Source organism: Anomaloglossus baeobatrachus, chromosome 6 (genome assembly GCF_048569485.1).
Source record: "Anomaloglossus baeobatrachus isolate aAnoBae1 chromosome 6, aAnoBae1.hap1, whole genome shotgun sequence".
NCBI classification, from domain to species: domain Eukaryota; kingdom Metazoa; phylum Chordata; class Amphibia; order Anura; family Aromobatidae; genus Anomaloglossus; species Anomaloglossus baeobatrachus.
This window is the reverse complement of record NC_134358.1, coordinates 15,291,561-15,310,637: the sequence shown is the minus strand read 5'-3', so window position 1 is coordinate 15,310,637 and position 19,077 is coordinate 15,291,561. Positions and strand designations below refer to the sequence as shown.

At 45.7% G+C, this 19,077-nt stretch overlaps 1 protein-coding gene across 1 annotated transcript in view; it reads right to left on the bottom strand.

Moving 5' to 3' along the window:
• SLC39A4 (solute carrier family 39 member 4) overlaps positions 1-18,795 on the bottom strand; it is a 47,413-nt gene extending 28,618 nt beyond the window's left edge. Inside the window, exons 1-5 of the mRNA XM_075316042.1 lie at positions 18,565-18,795; positions 8,941-9,180; positions 6,878-7,067; positions 4,226-4,392; positions 3,636-3,810 (exon numbers count right to left, since the gene is read on the bottom strand). Of these exons, the coding sequence (XP_075172157.1) occupies positions 3,636-3,810; positions 4,226-4,392; positions 6,878-7,067; positions 8,941-9,180; positions 18,565-18,759 (967 nt within the window). The 5' untranslated portion in view covers positions 18,760-18,795. The remainder of the gene's footprint in view (positions 1-3,635; positions 3,811-4,225; positions 4,393-6,877; positions 7,068-8,940; positions 9,181-18,564) is intronic.
• Positions 18,796-19,077: the final 282 nt, after the last annotated feature.

Sequence of the window (19,077 nt, the reverse complement as noted above, 5' to 3'; positions counted from 1 at the left end):
ACAGAAAGTCAGCGGACTAATGACTGCAGTGATTTTGTATGGACCAATAAACCGAGATCTTAATTTCAGTGACGGTATCTTAAATATAATGTTTTTTGTAGATAACCACACCAGATCACCCAAACACAGGTCCGCACCAGGCACACGTCTACAGTCACCCACACAGAGGTCCGGACCAGGCACACATCTACAGTCACCCACACACAGGTCCGGACCAGGCACACGTCTACAGTCACCCACACACAGGTCCGGACCAGGCACACGTCTACAGACACCCACACACAGGTCCGGACCAGGCACACGTCTACAGTCACCCACACAGAGGTCCGGACCAGGCACACATCTACAGACACCCACACACAGGTCCGCACCAGGCACACGTCTACAGTCACCCACACACACATCCGGACCAGGCACACATCTACAGTCACCCACACACAGGTCCGCACCAGGCACACGTCTACAGTCACCCACACACAGGTCCGGACCAGGCACACGTCTACAGTCACCCACACACAGGTCCGGACCAGGCACACGTCTACAGTCACCCACACACAGGTCCAGACCAGATACACCTCTACAGTCACCCACACACATGTCCGGACCAGGCACACGTCTACAGTAACCCACACACAGGTCCGGACCAGGCACACGTCTACAGTCACCCACACACAGATCCGGACCAGGCACACCTCTACAGTCACCCACACAGAGGTCCGGACCAGGCACACATCTACAGTCACCCACACACAGGTCCGGACCAGGCACACGTCTACAGACACCCACACACAGGTCCAGACCAGGTACACCTCTACAGTCACCCACACAGGTCCGGACCAGGCACACGTCTACAGTCACCCACACAGAGGTCCGGACCAGGCACACATCTACAGTCACCCACACACAGGTCCGCACCAGGCACACGTCTACAGTCACCCACACACAGGTCCGGACCAGGCACACCTCTACAGTCACCCACACACACGTCCGGACCAGGCACACATCTACAGTCACCCACACACAGGTCCGCACCAGGCACACGTCTACAGTCACCCACACACAGGTCCGGACCAGGCACACGTCTACAGTCACCCACACACAGATCCGGACCAGGCACACCTCTACAGTCACCCACACAGAGGTCCGGACCAGGCACACCTCTACAGTCACCCACACACAGATCTGGACCAGGCACACGTCTACAGTCAGCCGCATGCTTATACTTAGACCCCAAGTCATGCAAATGCTGCTGAACCCTCTCCCATGTAGATGATAATGCTGAGACCAATTGGTCCTCCCCAGGTACCCCTGATGAGTGCCCCTCCTAAAATGTACAAAACAAAACAGAGATATACCAGAGGATTCATGGTGGCAATTATTGATAGCAAATTTGTCGAGATGAAGGAAAGAGGACCACTCTTTCTGATTATCTGAGACAAATCAACTCAAGTACTGCTCCAAATTCTGATTCTCGCGTTCTGATTGCCTATTAGACTGAGGGTGGAACGCTAACAAACAAGATCGTTTAATCCCTAACAGAGAAGAAAGCCTCCAAAACGTGACAATAAATTGAGTTCCTCTATCAGAGACAATATTAGAGGGGACTCCATGGAGCCTGACGATCTCACATATAAACTCCTGGGCTAAAATCCTAGCATTAGGTAATGACAGTAAGGCGATAACACATGTCATCTTAGAAAACATATCTACCACCAGAATGACCGTATTATTAACAGAGGAAGGTAAATCCATCACAAAACCCATAGAAATGTCTGTCCAAGGTTGGCTAGGAACACTCAAAGGCTCTAGACCTCCAGAAGGATGAGAGGGAGATGGCCATGAGCGCGCACAGGTGGCACATGCAGACACATAGGATACCACGTCCCTATGGACTCTGAACCATCAAAAGTGAGGTAATATGAGCTCCAGAGTACCTTTAACCCCATGGTGATGAGCCAGGACAGAATCATGAAGCTCTCCGAGAACTCTAAGACGAAGATTCAGGGGAACAAATGACTTATTCACCAGAACCCCAGACGACGTCTCACCTTGAACCTCAGCAATCTCAGACTCCACATCAGTACTGAGCGCTGACACAACCACTCCCTTCTGAAGAATGGGGACAGGTTCCCCAAAGCTCATGACAGCTGAAAGAATAAGAAATGAAGTCCGTCCATGCAATCCAAAGCTAAGAGGTGGACGTCCAGGCAAAATATCAGAGTCATCAAGTCACTCATCACAAGGTCTATCAGTTCTGGTGACACCCGGCAGTGGAGGCGGCTCGTCTGCTTCATAATAGTGAGATCACAGACATACATGCAAGCACCGGGCGACGCGCGTTACACAAGTCTGGAATGGTGGCCTGAAAAAAGGTGAAGAAGCCGCAACTGCAATATCATCATAAGAAGTGTCATCTCCAGATTATAAAGAAAAACGAAAAGTGGAAGATTGGAAATGGGAGATCTGGAACGATGAGACGAAAGTCAATAGACGGCTCTGATGAGCGGAAATGGGTCTGGAAGAAACGAGGGAAAAAGGGGAGAACGGATAAAAAAATTGGAGGAACTGTCAAGTTTAGCAGAGGAAGCCTGATGATATAGTGTTTACAGCCAAAGGCGCTGGATACTTGACCAGGATAGTGGTCTAAATGCTGAGCTATATGTGAGGATCCTACAGGACAAGTTACTTCATTCACTCGAGTACTATGGGTATGAAAAGGACGACATAGTGTTCCAGCAGGACAACGACCCGAAGCATACACCGAAATTGGAGAAGAAATAGTTCAATGACAATGAAGTAGAGGAGCTTGATTGTCCCCACAGTCCCCCGACCTCAACCCTATCCAACACTTGTGGGAAGAGGTGAAGAAAAAGTTGTATACATCCCCAAGAGAGCGATCAGTAAACACCAACACTGAGAACATGGAGAATAATAAAAATTATAACTTTTAGATTTTTAAGAGCAAAACAGTAACAATGCAGTGACATGACAAGAATCTGCAGAACTAATCATATGCTAAATAGTTACAAGTCACATTTATGTATGAGATAGCCAAGATGATTGTCTATAAAATGAAGGTCGTCGCATGCTCAAAGCTGTAGAGGATGGAGAGATATTGAGCCTGAAAACCAAAAGTTCTAATTATTGTTACCCTTTTGCTTCTCGGTGCACATCACATAGGTGACACTGAGAATGCTGAATATACAGTATATAATACTGGAAAGACTGATGCTGCTGTATGTACATCATGTAGGAGACGCTGAGACTGCTGTGTATATATATATATATATATATATATATATATATATATATATATATATATATATATATGTACTCTCAAACTCCTGTAATAATCCTATAGGAGACAGAGAATGCTGTAGATACATCACAAAGGGTGGAACCAACTAAACATTGCCCCCATAACAGAGAACAGGGCCCCCACATTGGTACACCTTCCATCTGCACAGCGTCCTCTGGACAATAACATGCACCACAAGGTTCCTGATCCGATTCCACAACCACAGAGAATTCTGTGTATTCGGAGGGTATCCCCACCCCTGCATAACCAAAGCCACGCCCACGCCTTATTTTCAAGAACCTTTCTTAGGCCTTCAGTCAGTAGAGCACAGACTTACTCTCAGTGGTGCTCAGCTGTCCATCGGTGGGCCCGTGATCGTGAGTATCAGGACAGAGTCCGAGAAGCTGCTGCTGGATCAGACTGCTGCTCAATTCCTGGAACTTCTCTGGGGAAATGTCCTCCTCTTCATTCACCCCATATATCGTCAGGACATCTTCAGGGCTAAAGCAAGTCTAGTGGGGCAAGAAACGGGAAACCTCTCAGTGAGAGCGACTCCAATGTATGTCGACTCGGCACAGTATCTACCATGTATTTCTAAAATGTACACTCGGCACAGTATCTCTACCATTTATCTCTATATGTAGATTCTGCACAGTACCACTACCACGTATCTCTGTTTGTAGACTCGGCACAGTATCTACCATGTATCTCTGTATGTACACTCGGGACAGTATCAACCATGTATGTCTGTATGTAGACTGGGCACAGTATCTCTGCCATTTATCTCTGTATGTAGACTGGGCACAGTATCTACCACGTATCTCTGTATGTAGACTGGGCACAGTATCTACCACGTATCTCTGTTTGTAGACTCGGCACAGTATCTACCATGTATCTCTGTAATGGACAGAGAGGTTTGTGACCCACCTGATCCCAGTGATGTATGTGAACATCACTTTCTCTTAAGCTGCGTCTTCGTCTCTGATTTCCATCAATATGGTTCATGTGATCTTCTTCATGGTCATGATCATGGTCATGATCACCATTGTAATCTTCATTTAGTAGTGTCAGATCCTTCATGAGATTAATAAGTCCTAGAATGTGAAGAACATGAGGGTAAACCTAGCGTTTGTGCTCCTTTTATGATAGTTATTGTTGATTTTATCTATTAGGTAAAGTGGTGCGTGTTTGATAATAAAAGACACACAAGATGATGAAGAAGAGGAGAGTGCATGCTTCGATGATGGAGAGGATAGTCTCTGATGATGAAAAAGAGAAGGAGAAGTTTGGTGATGGAGACAAGGAGAGTAGAGTTTATTTGAAGATGGGGAGGAAAGGCTCTAATGACAAAGAAGAGAAGGAAGACAAGCTCTGATGATGAAGAAGAGAAAGATTACCGGTTCTGATGATAAATGTGAGAGAATGAGAGGTCAAGATCTGATTTTGTAGAAAAGAAGGAGACGACAGGATCTGATGGAGAGGACAGGCTTGGATGGTGAAAGAAAAGGATAGGACAGGCTTGGATGGTGAAAGAAAGGTAGAGGACAGGCTCGTATGGTGAAAGAGAATGAGAGAACAGGCTCAAATGGAGAAAAAAGAGAAGAGGAGGACAGGTTCTGATGATGGAGAGGACAGGTTCTGATGATGGAGAGGACAGGCTCGGATAATGGAGAGGACAGCCTCGGATGAAGAAAAAGGGGAGAGGACAGGCTCTTATGATGGAATAGATAGGCGGTGATGACGAAGGAGAGGACAGGATCTGATGATGGAAAGGACAGGCTTGGATGGGGAAAAAGAGGAGAGAATAAGTTCTGATGATGGAGAGGACAGGCTCGGATGGTGAAAAAGAGAAGGAGCAAACAGGCTCTTATGATGGATAGAAGGAGAGGACAGGCTCAGATGGTGATGAAGAGAAAAAGGACAGGCTCTCTGGTTGAAGGAGATGACAGACTCTAGTAATCATGGAGAAACGGAAATTACAAGCTCTGATGATGTAGAGAAGGAGAGGACAGGCCATGATGAGAAAGGAGAAAAGGAGATAGCATGCTCTGATGATGGAGAGGAGAAGTCAGACGCTGATGATGATTCGAAAGAAAAGACAGACTATGATGATGAAGGAGAGAACAGGCACTGATGATGAAGAGAAGAAAACTGGTTCTGATGATGAAGGAGAGGACAGGCTTTGATGAAGAGAAGAGGAAAGGTTTTCATGATGACGAGAAGAAAACAGGTTCTGATCATTAGGGAAAGTAGGACACTACAGGCTTTGATGATGATGAAGAAGAGGACAGGTTCTGATAATGGTGAGAAAAGGCTTTGATGATAAAGGAGAGGAGAAGACAGGCTCTTATGATGGAGAGGACGGGCTTCGATAATGAAGGATTGAAGGAAAGGGCAGGCTCTGATAGTGAAGAAGAGGAGAAGACAACTCTGATGACAAAGGAGAGAAGGAGAGGACTCTTTTGTTGATGGAGAGAAAGAGAGGACAAGGCGTGTTCTAATAATGAAGGCTAAAAAGAGAGGTAAGGCTCTCATGATGAAAGAGAGGAAAGGCTCTCATGACGGAGTAGACAGACTTTGATGATAAAGGAGAGGACGGCTTTTGATGATGATGAAGGATCGAAGGAGAGGGCAGGCTCTGATAGTGAAGAAGAGGAGAGAACAGAAAGTGATGACAAAGGAGAGAAGATGACAACAGCCTTTGATGATGAAGAGAAGGAGAGGACAGGCTCTGATGATGAAGGAGAGAAGGAGAAGACAAGTCGGGGTCTGATAATGAAGGATAGAAAGAGAAGAGAGGAAAGGCTCTCATGATGATGAAGGAGAGGACAGACTCTGATAATGTAGGTGAGCAGAGGACAGGCTCTGATGATGGAGAGAACAGTCTGTGATGATGTAGGTGAGAAGGAGAGGACAATCTCTGATGATGATGATGATGATGATGATGATGATGATGATGAAGAGGACAGGTTCTGATGATGTAGGTGAGAAGGAAAGGACAATCTCTAATGATGAAGGAGAGGACAGGCTCTGATGATGAAGGTGAGAAGGAGAGGAAAGGCTCTGATGATGAAGGTGAGAAGGAGAGGACAGGCTCTGATGATGTAGGTGAGAAGGAGAAGACAATCTCTGATGATGAAGGAGAGGACAAGCTCTGATGATGAAGGACAGAAGAGGATCTGTTGTTGAGGTGGGGACAGCCTGATGATGAGCGGTTGATGGAGAGGATCTATTACAGACTGCACAAAATAAAATAAAAAGAATCCGACACTCACAACTGAACAAAATAATCCCTTTATTCTATCAAAATGAGTGAGGTGAGGTGTACAATCATTATTATGACGTTTCGGTCAACACGACCGTCCTCATATACACTGTCACTTGTGCTGTGGGGTACGTCATGCCAGATAGATTTTGGTGGCTTTGTGTAACAGCACAGAGGTAAAAGCACAAAGTGGGACCTGGGTGAGAAGCAGATCGCCTGGGAATCATGGTTAGACCACTGTGCAGGGTGGTATATAGCATGCACTGGTTATAAAGCGGTGTTCATTCTTCTCACCTCTTACCTGCTTTTCTTACCTGTTATGTTTAGGCCGCTTTGACCGTATGACTTGTAGATGTACTTGATGAAGTAATTAGAGGGTGGCAGGGTCGTCAGGCAGGCTCCCTCTAGGACCACCGCTAGCAGGGCTTCCTCAATCATGGGAGTAACGTGGTTTGGATCAGACGTCATGTTCAGAATTTCTTCTGCATTTACACATTCCCCAACCTGAGAACAAAAGCTTCATGTAGTGAAATGTCTTACTAACATTGATGTTCCCAGATTCCTCCAACTAAAGCCAAATTGAGGTGAATTCATGAGGCCATGTCTACTTCTGCTCCCATCTCCAAGGTGTTCTCCTCCTATCTGATATCAGCTGTGCTCACCTGATACTATGCTCCACACATATCCTTCCTGATTCTCCCCTCTCCCATTCACTTATCCTACTGCCCCAATGTCCGGACTAGTGACGCTGCCTAGAGGTGAATCTAGGCTTTCTTTCACCAGGGTCAAAGATTCTGTTAGCTCGCCTAGCTCTGTAGCCAAACACCGTGGCCAATTCAAATGGGTTTGTAGGTTCCACCCTGGCTCCGCATCCCAGGCCCATGCCCATGGTGCCCACCCTTGCATCATTGCTTTCTCATTATTTCCTTTTTCTATTCATGAACCATATAAGTATAAAATCCCATCCACTATAGAAAACATTGTGTCTATAAATACATGCAACAATTATCCAATGGACCCCCTCCATACTACAGTACCTACCTGGACCTCAGTCTTTCAGTAAAATTCTCTGTCTTCTTCACATTTCCTTATTCATTGTCTGTTATGCTCCCTACATCTCCTTACCCATTATAGTCTTCTTCAAATCTCCTCATCCCTCCATCATCTTCTCCATATCTCCTCATTCTTCTGTCATCTTCTCCACATCTCCTCATCCTTCCATCATCTTCTCCACATCTCCTCATCCTTCCATCATCTGCTCCACATCTCCTCATCCTTCCATCATCTTCTCCACATCTCCTCATTCCTCCATCATCTTCTCCACATCTCCTCATTCCATCATCTGCTCCACATCTCCTCATCCTTCCATCATCTGGTCCACATCTCCTCATCCTTCCATCATCTCCTCCACATCTCCTCATTCTTCCGTCATCATTTCTCCACATCTCCTCATTCCTCCATCATCTGCTCCACATCTCCTCATCCTTCCATCATCTTCTCCACATCTCCTCATTCCTCCATCATCTTCTCCACATCTCCTCATTCCATCATCTGCTCCACATCTCCTCATCCTTCCGTCATCTTCTCCACATCTCCTCATCCTTCCGTCATCTTCTCCACATCTCCTCATTCCTCCATCATCTGCTCCACATCTCCTCATTCCATCATCTGCTCCACATCTCCTCATCCTTCCGTCATCTTCTCCACATCTCCTCATTCCTCCATCATCTGCTCCACATCTCCTCATTCCATCATCTGCTCCACATCTCCTCATCCTTCCGTCATCTTCTCCACATCTCCTCATTCCTCCATCATCTTCTCCACATCTCCTCATTCCTCCATCATCTGCTCCACATCTCCTCATCCTTCCGTCATCTTCTCCACATCTCCTTATCACTCCATCTTGTTGTGTTCATCCACTCACCCCTCCTTCGTATTCTCCTCATCCTGATTCCCATGTTGATTCAACATCAACTTATCCACTGTCTTCTTCACACCTCACATCTCACACACCCACCCCACATGCAGTTATTCTGCCATAGTCTTGTCAACATCTTCACCTTGTTTCACATATACTTATTCCTAATCCATTGTCTTTTCTGCTTTCCTCAATCATCTTCTTTACATATTCCTGCCCCAGCATCATCTTCTCCACTTCTACACATCGCTTCATCATTGACTAGTCATCTTCTCCTCCTACTTAATTGTCACATCTCTTCATCCCTCCACTATTATCTTTTCCTCATTCCACCTTCATCTTTTCCACATCTCCTCATCCCATCTCCATTATCTTCTCTACATCTCCTCATCCCTCATTTGTCTTCCCTACATTTCTTAGTCATTCCTTATTATCATTATATGCCTCTTGGTCCTTTACCTGATTTGGCTTGTAGTGGGGTAGTATGGTTGCGATGATATGCAGTGTAGTCTCCAAGGCTTGATCATTCTCAGGTAGGAGGCTTTTTAGCCAATTTCCTTCTTTGACTGCTTTACAGGTGGATGATGAGTCTGAGATGTAGCTCAGCAAACCTCCAGATAAAGCTGCATATCCATGGGCATCAAGCTGGGATTCTGGAGATTTGTTCAATGAGTTAAACAAGATGGATGGAGTCAAACACTGTAGAGAGAAGAAATGTGTGAGTGGAAACGTAATCAAAGTCTGATGTTCCTACCATCATAAATCATTCAGGACACAACATGATAGAGAAGACTTGATAAAGAGGATTGTTAGGAGTTTGCAACAAACTAAAGCCTATTGGACTTTTTCCAGCACAGAGCACTGGTTACGTCGATCATGTTGTTGTAAATGTTATTAGAGATATGCTTTCCTGTCAGTTTAAGGTCACTTGTCTGTACATAATTGGAAGGGGGAAGGGGTTGTAACAGTGTATTATATTAGTTGGCCTCCTTGAACTGTAATGTACTGTCGAGATATCCATCGTCTGAATTGAGGAACTTTCCAGAGGACTATTGCTGCCGGATGAAGCTGGATACACATGCTACATTCATGATATCCGTTGTCTGGAGGAGCATAAGGACTGGCTGCAGTTGGATACACACTCTACGGTCATGATACCCGTTGTCTGGAGGAGCTTAAGGCCTATGGCTGTAAGACCGTGTATGCAAGAAATAAATTTTTTTGCATCGTTAACCAAGTGATTAATACAACCCAAAATCTCACATCTTCACAATCTTACCTAGAAAAATCTACGCGGCTTCGGGCCTTTGTGGATTGCGGATCTGCAGCAAATTTTGTTGATGCCATGATGGAAAAGGATCTTTGTTTACTTTTTCTAAAACTATGTTTTCCCATAAGGACGTCACTATGGAGGTGTCCCTGCTTGTTGAAACTTTACATATTGAATCTGTGTCATTCTTTGTCCTTCAAAACCTGGCATCAACCGCGGTCTAGAGTCTTGGTTACGTAAACATAACCCGGTCATTGACTGGCACTGGGGAGGGGGATTTGTGGACTGAGTCAGGACAGATGAATGTCCTTATTTGCGAACCTGTCTAAAGCTGCACCCGATGAATTACCTCATGTATTCAGACATTTTGTTGATGTATTTCCTGTGTCCACACAGGGATTATTATTGTTCCATGGATCTGCTACCAAACGCCCATCTCTCTCCAATGGTAAAAGCTATAATCTTTCTGGTCCAGAATATCAGACCATGAAAACAGTCTGTAGAAAGGGTTTATCAGACCTTCCACGTCACCAGTAGGCACCAGTTTAATTTTTGTTAATAAGAAAGATGGTGTTCTCAGAAAATTTATTGACTATTGGGAAAAAAATCAATTACTGTAAAGAATCAGTGTCAACGACCACTCATCCCGAATCTCTACATCCAAGTGTTGGGAGCCTGCTGGTCACCAAGCTAGATCTCAGAGGGGAGTATGACCTGATCCGTAATTAGAGAGGGAGATGAGTGGAAGACGGCATGTAACAACCTGAGGTCACTAAGAGGGTCTTGTGATACCTTTTAGGCTCATTATTGTGAAGGCTGTTTTTCAGAGATATCAGTGGTCAATATGTGCTTATCTATCTGGATGATGTAATGCCAGTGTCCCTGCACTGTCCCGCCTCCTCTCCTTGGCAGGGACGCGATGTACTCACCACTGTGGACGGTCTGCTCGCTTCCCTGCTCCTTCTGCGGTTCCCATTCTCCAGGACCTACACACTTTGCGCAGGTCTTTTGGCAATGTCCTTAGGGTGCAAGCGCATGCGTTCCCCACCGCTTAAGTAAAGTGTTCCCCAGCTGGAAGTTGGTGGAATGTCCTGTACTGGGTATATAAGGTACCATCTTCTGTAGGGAGGTGCCTAAGCAACTAAGTTCCTGGTTAGTCTAATCCTGCCAGTACTCCAGTCTGCTGAAGTTCTTAGTTCCTTAACCGGTCCTGTTTTTCCATGTTCCCAAACCTGTACTGCCTAATTACTGAACCAGAACCTGTCTTGCAGGTCTGTCTTCAGTACCGGTACCCATTCTATCTGTCTCCAGCTTCTGAACCCGTCCTGCCTGTCTGTGCTCCTGCCTCCGATCTTCCTGTTTTCAATACCTGTCCGTCAAGCTTGTCTCCTGAATGTACACCTTCCTTTCAGCCTCCACTACCCGTGCTGTCCAGCCTGCCCTGTGTACCTGCATCCATGACCTTTGCGTCAGCTGCTGCAGTAGCGGAGACTGCCCTGGAGTGGCACCTGGTCTCTACCCGCAGCCCAGTTTAACCTTACTGTCAGACACTCTGGTGAAATCCTGGTAGACACTTATGGGGGCTTTACGCGAGACGATCTATGGTGCGATGCATCGTCGGGGTCACGGTTTTCGTGATGCACATCCGGCATCGTTCACGATGTCATCTCGTGTAACACCTCCGAGCAACACAGTATCGCTCACAAATCGTGAGTCGTGTACTCGTCGCTCGGTTTTAAAATATTGTTTATTTTACATGGCGCCGGTTGTTCATCGTACCCGGGGTAGCACACATTGCTCTGTGTGACACCCCGGGAACGATGAACACAGCTTACCTGCGTCCCGCGGCTCCCGCCGGCTATGCGGAAGGAAGGAGGTGGGCGGGATGTTTACGTCCCGCTCATCTCCGCCTCTCCGCTTCTATTGGCCGGCGGCTGTGTGACGTCGCTGTGACGCCGAATGTCCCTCTCCCTTCAGGAAGAGGATTTTTGCTGCCTACAGCGAGGTCGCACAGCAGGTAAGTACATGTGACGGCGCTTTAACGACTTTGTGCGACACGGGCAACGATTTGCCCGTGACGCACAAACGACGGGGGCGGGTACAATCGCACATGCGATCGCACGATAGATCGCATTGTGTAAAGCCCGCATTAGTCACACCCCTCCAGCGTAAGCCATGCCCGCTAACCTAACACATGACATCTTGGTTTATTTACCTGATATTATGTCAAACATCAAACATGTACGTACTGTGCTGCAAAGACTCAGAGACAATTCCTAATTTGCTGAACTTGAAAATTGGGCTTTTCTTATTTGAAGAAATAAATTTCCTGGGTTTATTTTGTCTGATAAAAGTTTCTGCATGGATCCCTCTAACCCATTAAGGAGTGGGAGCAACTCAAGTCTCTGAAAGCCTTGCAGCATTTTTTGGGGTTTGAAAGTTATAATCGTAAATTTATTAAAAAAAAAAATCCAAGGTTGCCAAACCACTAAGGGGTACTTTGCACGTTGCGACATCGCTACTGCGATATCGTCGGGGTGAAATTGAAAGTGACGCACATCCGGCGCCGGTAACGATGTGGCAACGTGTAAAGCCTATATGCGCCTATAAACGATCGCAAAAGCGTCGTAAATCGGTGATCTGTGTAGTGTCGGACATTTTCATAATGTCGCACAAATAGGACATACGATGTTGTTCCTCGTTCCTGCGGCAGCACATATCGCTGTGTGTGACACCGCAGGAGCGAGGAACATCTCCTTACCTGCCTCCACCGGCAATGAGGAAGGAAGGAGGTGGGCGGAATGTTTACGTCCCACTCATCTCCGCCCCTCCGCTTCTATTGGCCGCCTGCCGTGTGACGTCGCTGTGACGCCGCACGACCCCCCCCTTAGGAAGGAGGCGGGTCGCCGGCCAGAGCGACGTCGCAGGGCAGGTAAGTGCGTGTGAAGCTGCCGTAGCGATAATATTCGCTACGCCAGCTATCACAAGATATTGCATGTGCGACGGGGGCGGGTACTATCGCGCTCGGCATCGCTAGCATCGGCTAGCGATGTCGCAGCATGCAAAGTACCCCTAAGAAGCAGGGAGATGTGGTGAATTGGAAGCCTGAGGCAATGGTTCAGACTGATCTTGAGCCTCCCTTTATTGTGGAGGTTGAGGCCTCTGATGTTGGAGTGGTGCTATCGCAAAGTAGACCGTCTCTCTCTCAACCTCGTCTTTTCACGAATATTTCAATCTGACAAGAGGAATTACAACTTTGGTAATCGTGAATTGTTGGCAATTAAATGGGCCTTTGAGGAATGGCTGTCATAAAGCAATAAAGACTAAAATGTACCTTTTTATTGGAATTCTTCTAAAAAGATAAGACTAAATAACATGGAAATCACCCAAGTATTGAATTGCCCCTGTTAACAAAGATGGGCCCTCCCAACACCTTTTGTCCCCAAGACAGTGTGGGCTTTAGCTTATTATTACCTTTGAGGAATGGCACCACCTGTCACGGGTGTGTCACCTATGACAGATAGTCATGTGGTTTCTGGCCATAGAAGGTCACAGTGCCTGGCTGCGCAGAATGCTCCCTCACTTTCCATTGTTCCTGCTGTCCGTACTCATTCATATAGATAGCTTTCCTGGTGGATTCATCTCTCTCCCTTTTGGACCCAACAGGATCTCGACTTCCACCCAGCTGTTGATTATCAGAATTGTTTTGGTGATTATATACCCCTTCCTTCCTTTGGACTGCTGGTGATATTTTTCAATTCCTTCAAGCCTTGGTTTTAAGCAGGTATCTTGTACTCCTCTGTTGTATTGTTGCTGAAAGGTCTGCTGAACTTCTACCTGAGTCATATGTGGATAAGTAGTTCATGCTTTACCCCCTGTGTGTCCTCCTTGTGTCTTCTATAGTGTTTAGTGGGGTTGACAATGAGCTCATCACATCCGTTCCCTATTTAAGGTCCAGCACTAGGGATACTCAGGGTCAGGTATACAGCTCGCCGCATAGGTGCGGAACCTTTCTAGGGTGGTGAGGGACCCCAGGGACCAGCAGTAGGTTTGGTCAGGGATCATCATTTTCCCTTTCCCTAGACACAGGGTTTCCCTTCCCTTTTGGTATGTTCATATACTTGCCGGTAACTAGCGTGACACCACCTCCTCGAAGGTGCCTAACATAAAGTCACTGTTATTCAGGACCACAAAAATCTGAATTATTTGGAATCAGCTAACAAACTCAACCCCAGGCACACTACGTGAGCGTTGTTCTTTTCTAGATTTGATTTTGAAGTGATGTTGCGACCTGGTTCTAAGAACATAAATGTTGATGCAGTTTCCCGAAGTTTCTGTCCTTCAGTCTGACCAGTTCCTATTCTAGCTGAAGGCATAATTGTGTCATCCGTTTCCTTAGATCTGTTGATCCCGAGAGCAAGCCCCCGACATTACTCCTGCCTGAAAACTATTTGTTGCTCCCTCGTTTTGCCTATGTATTCTTCAGGAGTCCCATGATTCTGTGCTTGTAGGTCACCGTGGTATAAACAATACAATCTGACTGATAACCAGGAATTTTTGGTGGCCAACCATAGTTAAAGACTGTAAGGAATACCTGCTTCCTTGAGAAACTTGAGTCAAGACACTCCAAACCCGTCACAACATTTTCTCCAGCCTCTACCCATCTCTGGGAGTCCTTGGACCCACCTCTCCATGGACTTCATTACTGATCTCCCTGCCTCTGAAGGGAAGACTTGTATCTGGGTGGTTGCGGACAGGTTCAGGAAACGTCTGGATTGCCTGACTCTGAATGCCTAAGTAAGATATTCATCAGTAATATTGTGTGGTTACATGGTGTTCTGGAAAATATAGCTTGTGACTGGGGGACTTCGTTCATTTCTAAATTTTGGAGGGCATTTTCTAAAAAGATCATTGTTCTTTTCTTCTGCCTACCACCCAGAGACCAATGGTCAGACTGAACGGACTAATCAAACACCCAACCAATATCTCCGGAGTTATGAATCCGATCATCAGTCGGACTGGGTGGAACATCTGACGTTAGCTGAATTTGTCATTAATAATCAATATCAAGCTGGGGCCCAGATTTATTTGACCTTATGAAATGTTTGAAGTCATTAACCAGAAGCTTTCCATCTGAAAACTCCTCCATCTTTTAAGAAACCCAATGTGTTCCATAAGTCCCTCCACAAGGCATTTCGTTCCCCTATTCACCCAGTCAGGATCACGCTTCCTCCTCTTTTAGTTAAGGGTAATTTGGAGCATGAGGTGCTGAGAATCCTGGATTCTCGTATGTTGAGAGGGTCTGTGCAGTATCTGGTGCATTGGAGGGGTTATGGCTCAGAAGAGAGATCCTGGGTCCCTGCGAGTGATATCAATGCCAAAAACCTGATCAGGAAGTTTCCCAATAAACCTGATCATAAAGGTCCGAAGGCCCCTTGTGAAAGGAGGGTACTGTGACATCTCCACCAGAGCCTGCCCCTGCGACATTGGCCTCTGTCATCAGGTGCCGCTGTATTCACTCTGAGGGCAACGCTGACGATAGAGAAGTCAGAGCCACAATGGTTAGGGTGGCAGGGACCTGCAGTACTTTAATGTCAGAGTATATTAGTTATGGAAACGGGAATTATTATGGATCCAGAAAGAAGTGTTTCCCTATAAATCTAAAATCTTAAATAATGTATTAAATAATCATTAAAATACCAAACGTGAAAAAATGTGAGAAATACAAAAGTATATAAATATGGATGAAATAGAGATACAGTAGCACTAATAAAACCAAATACTTTTATAAACAGAAAATTCACTACAAACACTGTTCCCTGCTGAGTGCATTGAGAAATACCATCTACGCCTGCCCATTATTTCCAATACCAACAAATTAAAGTCTCCACTATGTCCAACTTAAGGGATGTTACTTTTAAATCTAAACAGAATGAACTTGATCCCATTCTTCTCCATCCAATGGGAACTCCTTCAATATCGGAGTTATACCTAATGATGAAGCCTAGATTATTGGGAGGACATCCCAATACGTTCTTCAAATACTGAAGATTATTTATGAATACTATCAATGTTCCTTCTAAGATAAGAGCGGGTTGGTCTACTTTCCGGAAAAATATCATCAACGAGTCCTGGAGAGCGACCCAGTTTAAAATTCTGTATGGGGCTATTTATGCTTTTAATATTTTTAAGGTGGATCCTAGTTCGGATAGGATAATTGTATGCCCCAAATGCCAATTGCAAAATTCTGACCTTTATCATGGTATTTGGCCTTGTCCTGGCACTGCTTCTTTCTGGGGGTCAGTGCACCCCCTATCGCCTCCAGCAGCACTTCTGCATTACTGGGAAAGCTCTGATATAGACAGTGATATAAGTAGACGTATTCCAAGACTTTTGCACACTATATTATTGCTGTACAAAAAGTTGATCCTTAAATATTGGATACCATCAACCACCCCCTCTATCTCAGAACTGATATCTTAAGCATTATATGGAGATTGAGCCGGGGACGACGCACTCACAAATAAGGAGGCGCAGGTGGGGAGATTTCTATTATAATGGAAACAGTTTGTGGTGAAATATTGTAATAAGGAGGAAAAAGAAAAAATGGTACAACTTTTTACCTCAACTGCATGGTACATTATGGAAGACCTAAAAAATAACCTACCAAATAGGTAGCTAAACTGTGAGAGAACATGACAAAATGAAAAAATTCAACCCCTCCCCCCTTTTTATTTTTTCCTCTTTTTAACTGAGATGGCTGTTATGTTTGTTTAGCTTAGTTTGTTTGTATGTCTTAATCTTCCTGCACTTTTCATCTTCCCAAATGCCGATAAAGGAGTTTCCAATAATGCTTATCATAAATATAATATATTACAGCCTCAGGTGCAATGGACAAAACTGACAACTCAAATGTCCCGGTAATAAAAATCCACAAGTGAACGGTATAACCTACAGGTAATAATGGAGTACAGGACAGATCTGGTTACATGTCCGGCAGGATCGTTCCTACATCTACTATTATTGTCCCTCTGTAACCTGCCCTATTACCTGCCCGATTACCTGCCCTCTATTACCTCCACCCTGCCTCAGACACCAAGCAAGTGAGAAATCTCCCATTATTTAATGCCCATCACCACACTAATATGAGACCCTTATCCTCTATACCAATGTCCTATATCATTTATGTCCCTAATTTTCTGACCCTCATCCAATTATCTTATTGTATCCTATAATTATTCTATTATGGGACCTTCATTTTATAATTATCTAATTGAAGGACCCTCATACTAAAATCGTCCTAATGAGGGACCCTCATCCTATAATTGTCCTAATGAGGGACCCTCATCCTATAATCATCCTGATGTGGGACCCTCATCCTATAATCATCCTGATGTGGGACCCTCATCCTATAATCGTCCTAATGAGGGACCCTCATCCTATAATCATCCTGATGAGAGACCCTCATCCTATAATTGTTCTGATGTGGGACCCTCATCCTATAATCATCCTGATGAGAGACCCTCATCCTATAATTGTTCTGATGTGGGACCCTCATCCTATAATCATCCTGATGTGGGACCCTCATCCTATAATCATCCTGATGTGGGACCCTCATCCTATAATTGTCCTGATGTGAGACCCTCATCCTATAATCGTCCTGATGTGGGACCCTCATCCTATAATCGTCCTGATGTGGGACCCTCATCCTATAATCGTCTTGATGTGGGACCCTCATCCTATAATCGTTCTGATGTGGGACCCTCATTCTATAATCATCCTGATGTGGGACCCTCATCCTATAATCATCCTGATGTGAGACCCTCATCCTATAATTGTCCTGATGTGAGACCCTCATCCTATAATTGTCCTGATGTGGGACCCTCATCCTATAATCGTCCTGATGTGGGACCCTCATCCTATAATCGTCTTGATGTGGGACCCTCATCCTATAATCATCCTGATGTGGGACCCTCATCCTATAATCGTCCTGATGTGGGACCCTCATCCTATAATCATCCTGATGAGAGACCCTCATCCTATAATCGTCTTGATGTGGGACCCTCATCCTATAATCATCCTGATGTGGGACCCTCATCCTATAATCGTCCTGATGTGGGACCCTCATCCTATAATCGTCCTGATGTGGGACCCTCATCCTATAATCGTCTTGATGTGGGACCCTCATCCTATAATCATCCTGATGTGAGACCCTCATCCTATAATCATCCTGATGTGGGACCCTCATCCTATAATCGTCCTGATGTGGGACCCTCATCCTATAATCGTCCTGATGTGGGACCCTCATCCTATAATCTTCCTGATGTGGGACCCTCATCCTATAATCATCCTGATGTGGGACCCTCATCCTATAATCGTCCTGATGTGGGACCCTCATCCTATAATCTTCCTGATGTGGGACCCTCATCCTATAATCATCCTGATGTGGGACCCTCATTCAATAATTGTCCTGATGTCAGACACTCATCCTATAATTGTCCTGATGTGGGACCCTCATTCAATAATTGTCCTGATGTCAGACACTCATCCTATAATTGTCCTGATGTGGGACCCTCATCCTATAATCATCCTGTTGTGGGACCCTCATCCTATAATTGTCCTGATGTGGGACCCTCATTGTATAATTGTCCTGATGAGGGACCCTCGTCATATATCTGTTTTGCTTTGGATCTCGTATAGGGGACTTCTCCTCTGACTTCCACGTCTTGGTGCCCTTTGCCCGGGGCGGCTGGTGATTGCTGCTCTGAGGTTTTGCACTCGTCCCGCTCACTATCTCATCCCTCACTTCTTACCTTTTCACACGACACGTTTCCGCAGTGCACACGGTCTTCCAGATGCTTTATAAGATCCGCCACGGAGGAGTAGTTGAGAGCAGACTGTCCTGGTGACAGGAGGTTGAGGACTCTCTGGAATGGGGTCTCGTTCGCGGTGGAGAAGGTACCGAGGAGCACCAGTGTCAGGCACAGCCATAGTGAAGACAGCGACATAACTGATGGTACGAGGAGAGGTGATCTCCACGGCTGTCCTGGTGACAAAGTGCCAGTGAGAAGTCCCAGCTGTTCCTCTCCATGTTCCTTACCTGGAAGGTGATTGGATGCAGCGCCGAGAGCAGATTCTCGTTATCACCCCCCCTTTTCTGCTCACCTGAGTCCTCCCTCGTCAGGATGCCCTGCGTTCACAGAACAAGTATTTCAAGAGCTGTGGAATTATTAACTCTTATTTCATCCTGGAGAGAAGCCAGGATCCGACACCTTGGCCAGGATTTGACACCTCAGCCACGATCCGAATCCTCTCATGGTGCTCAG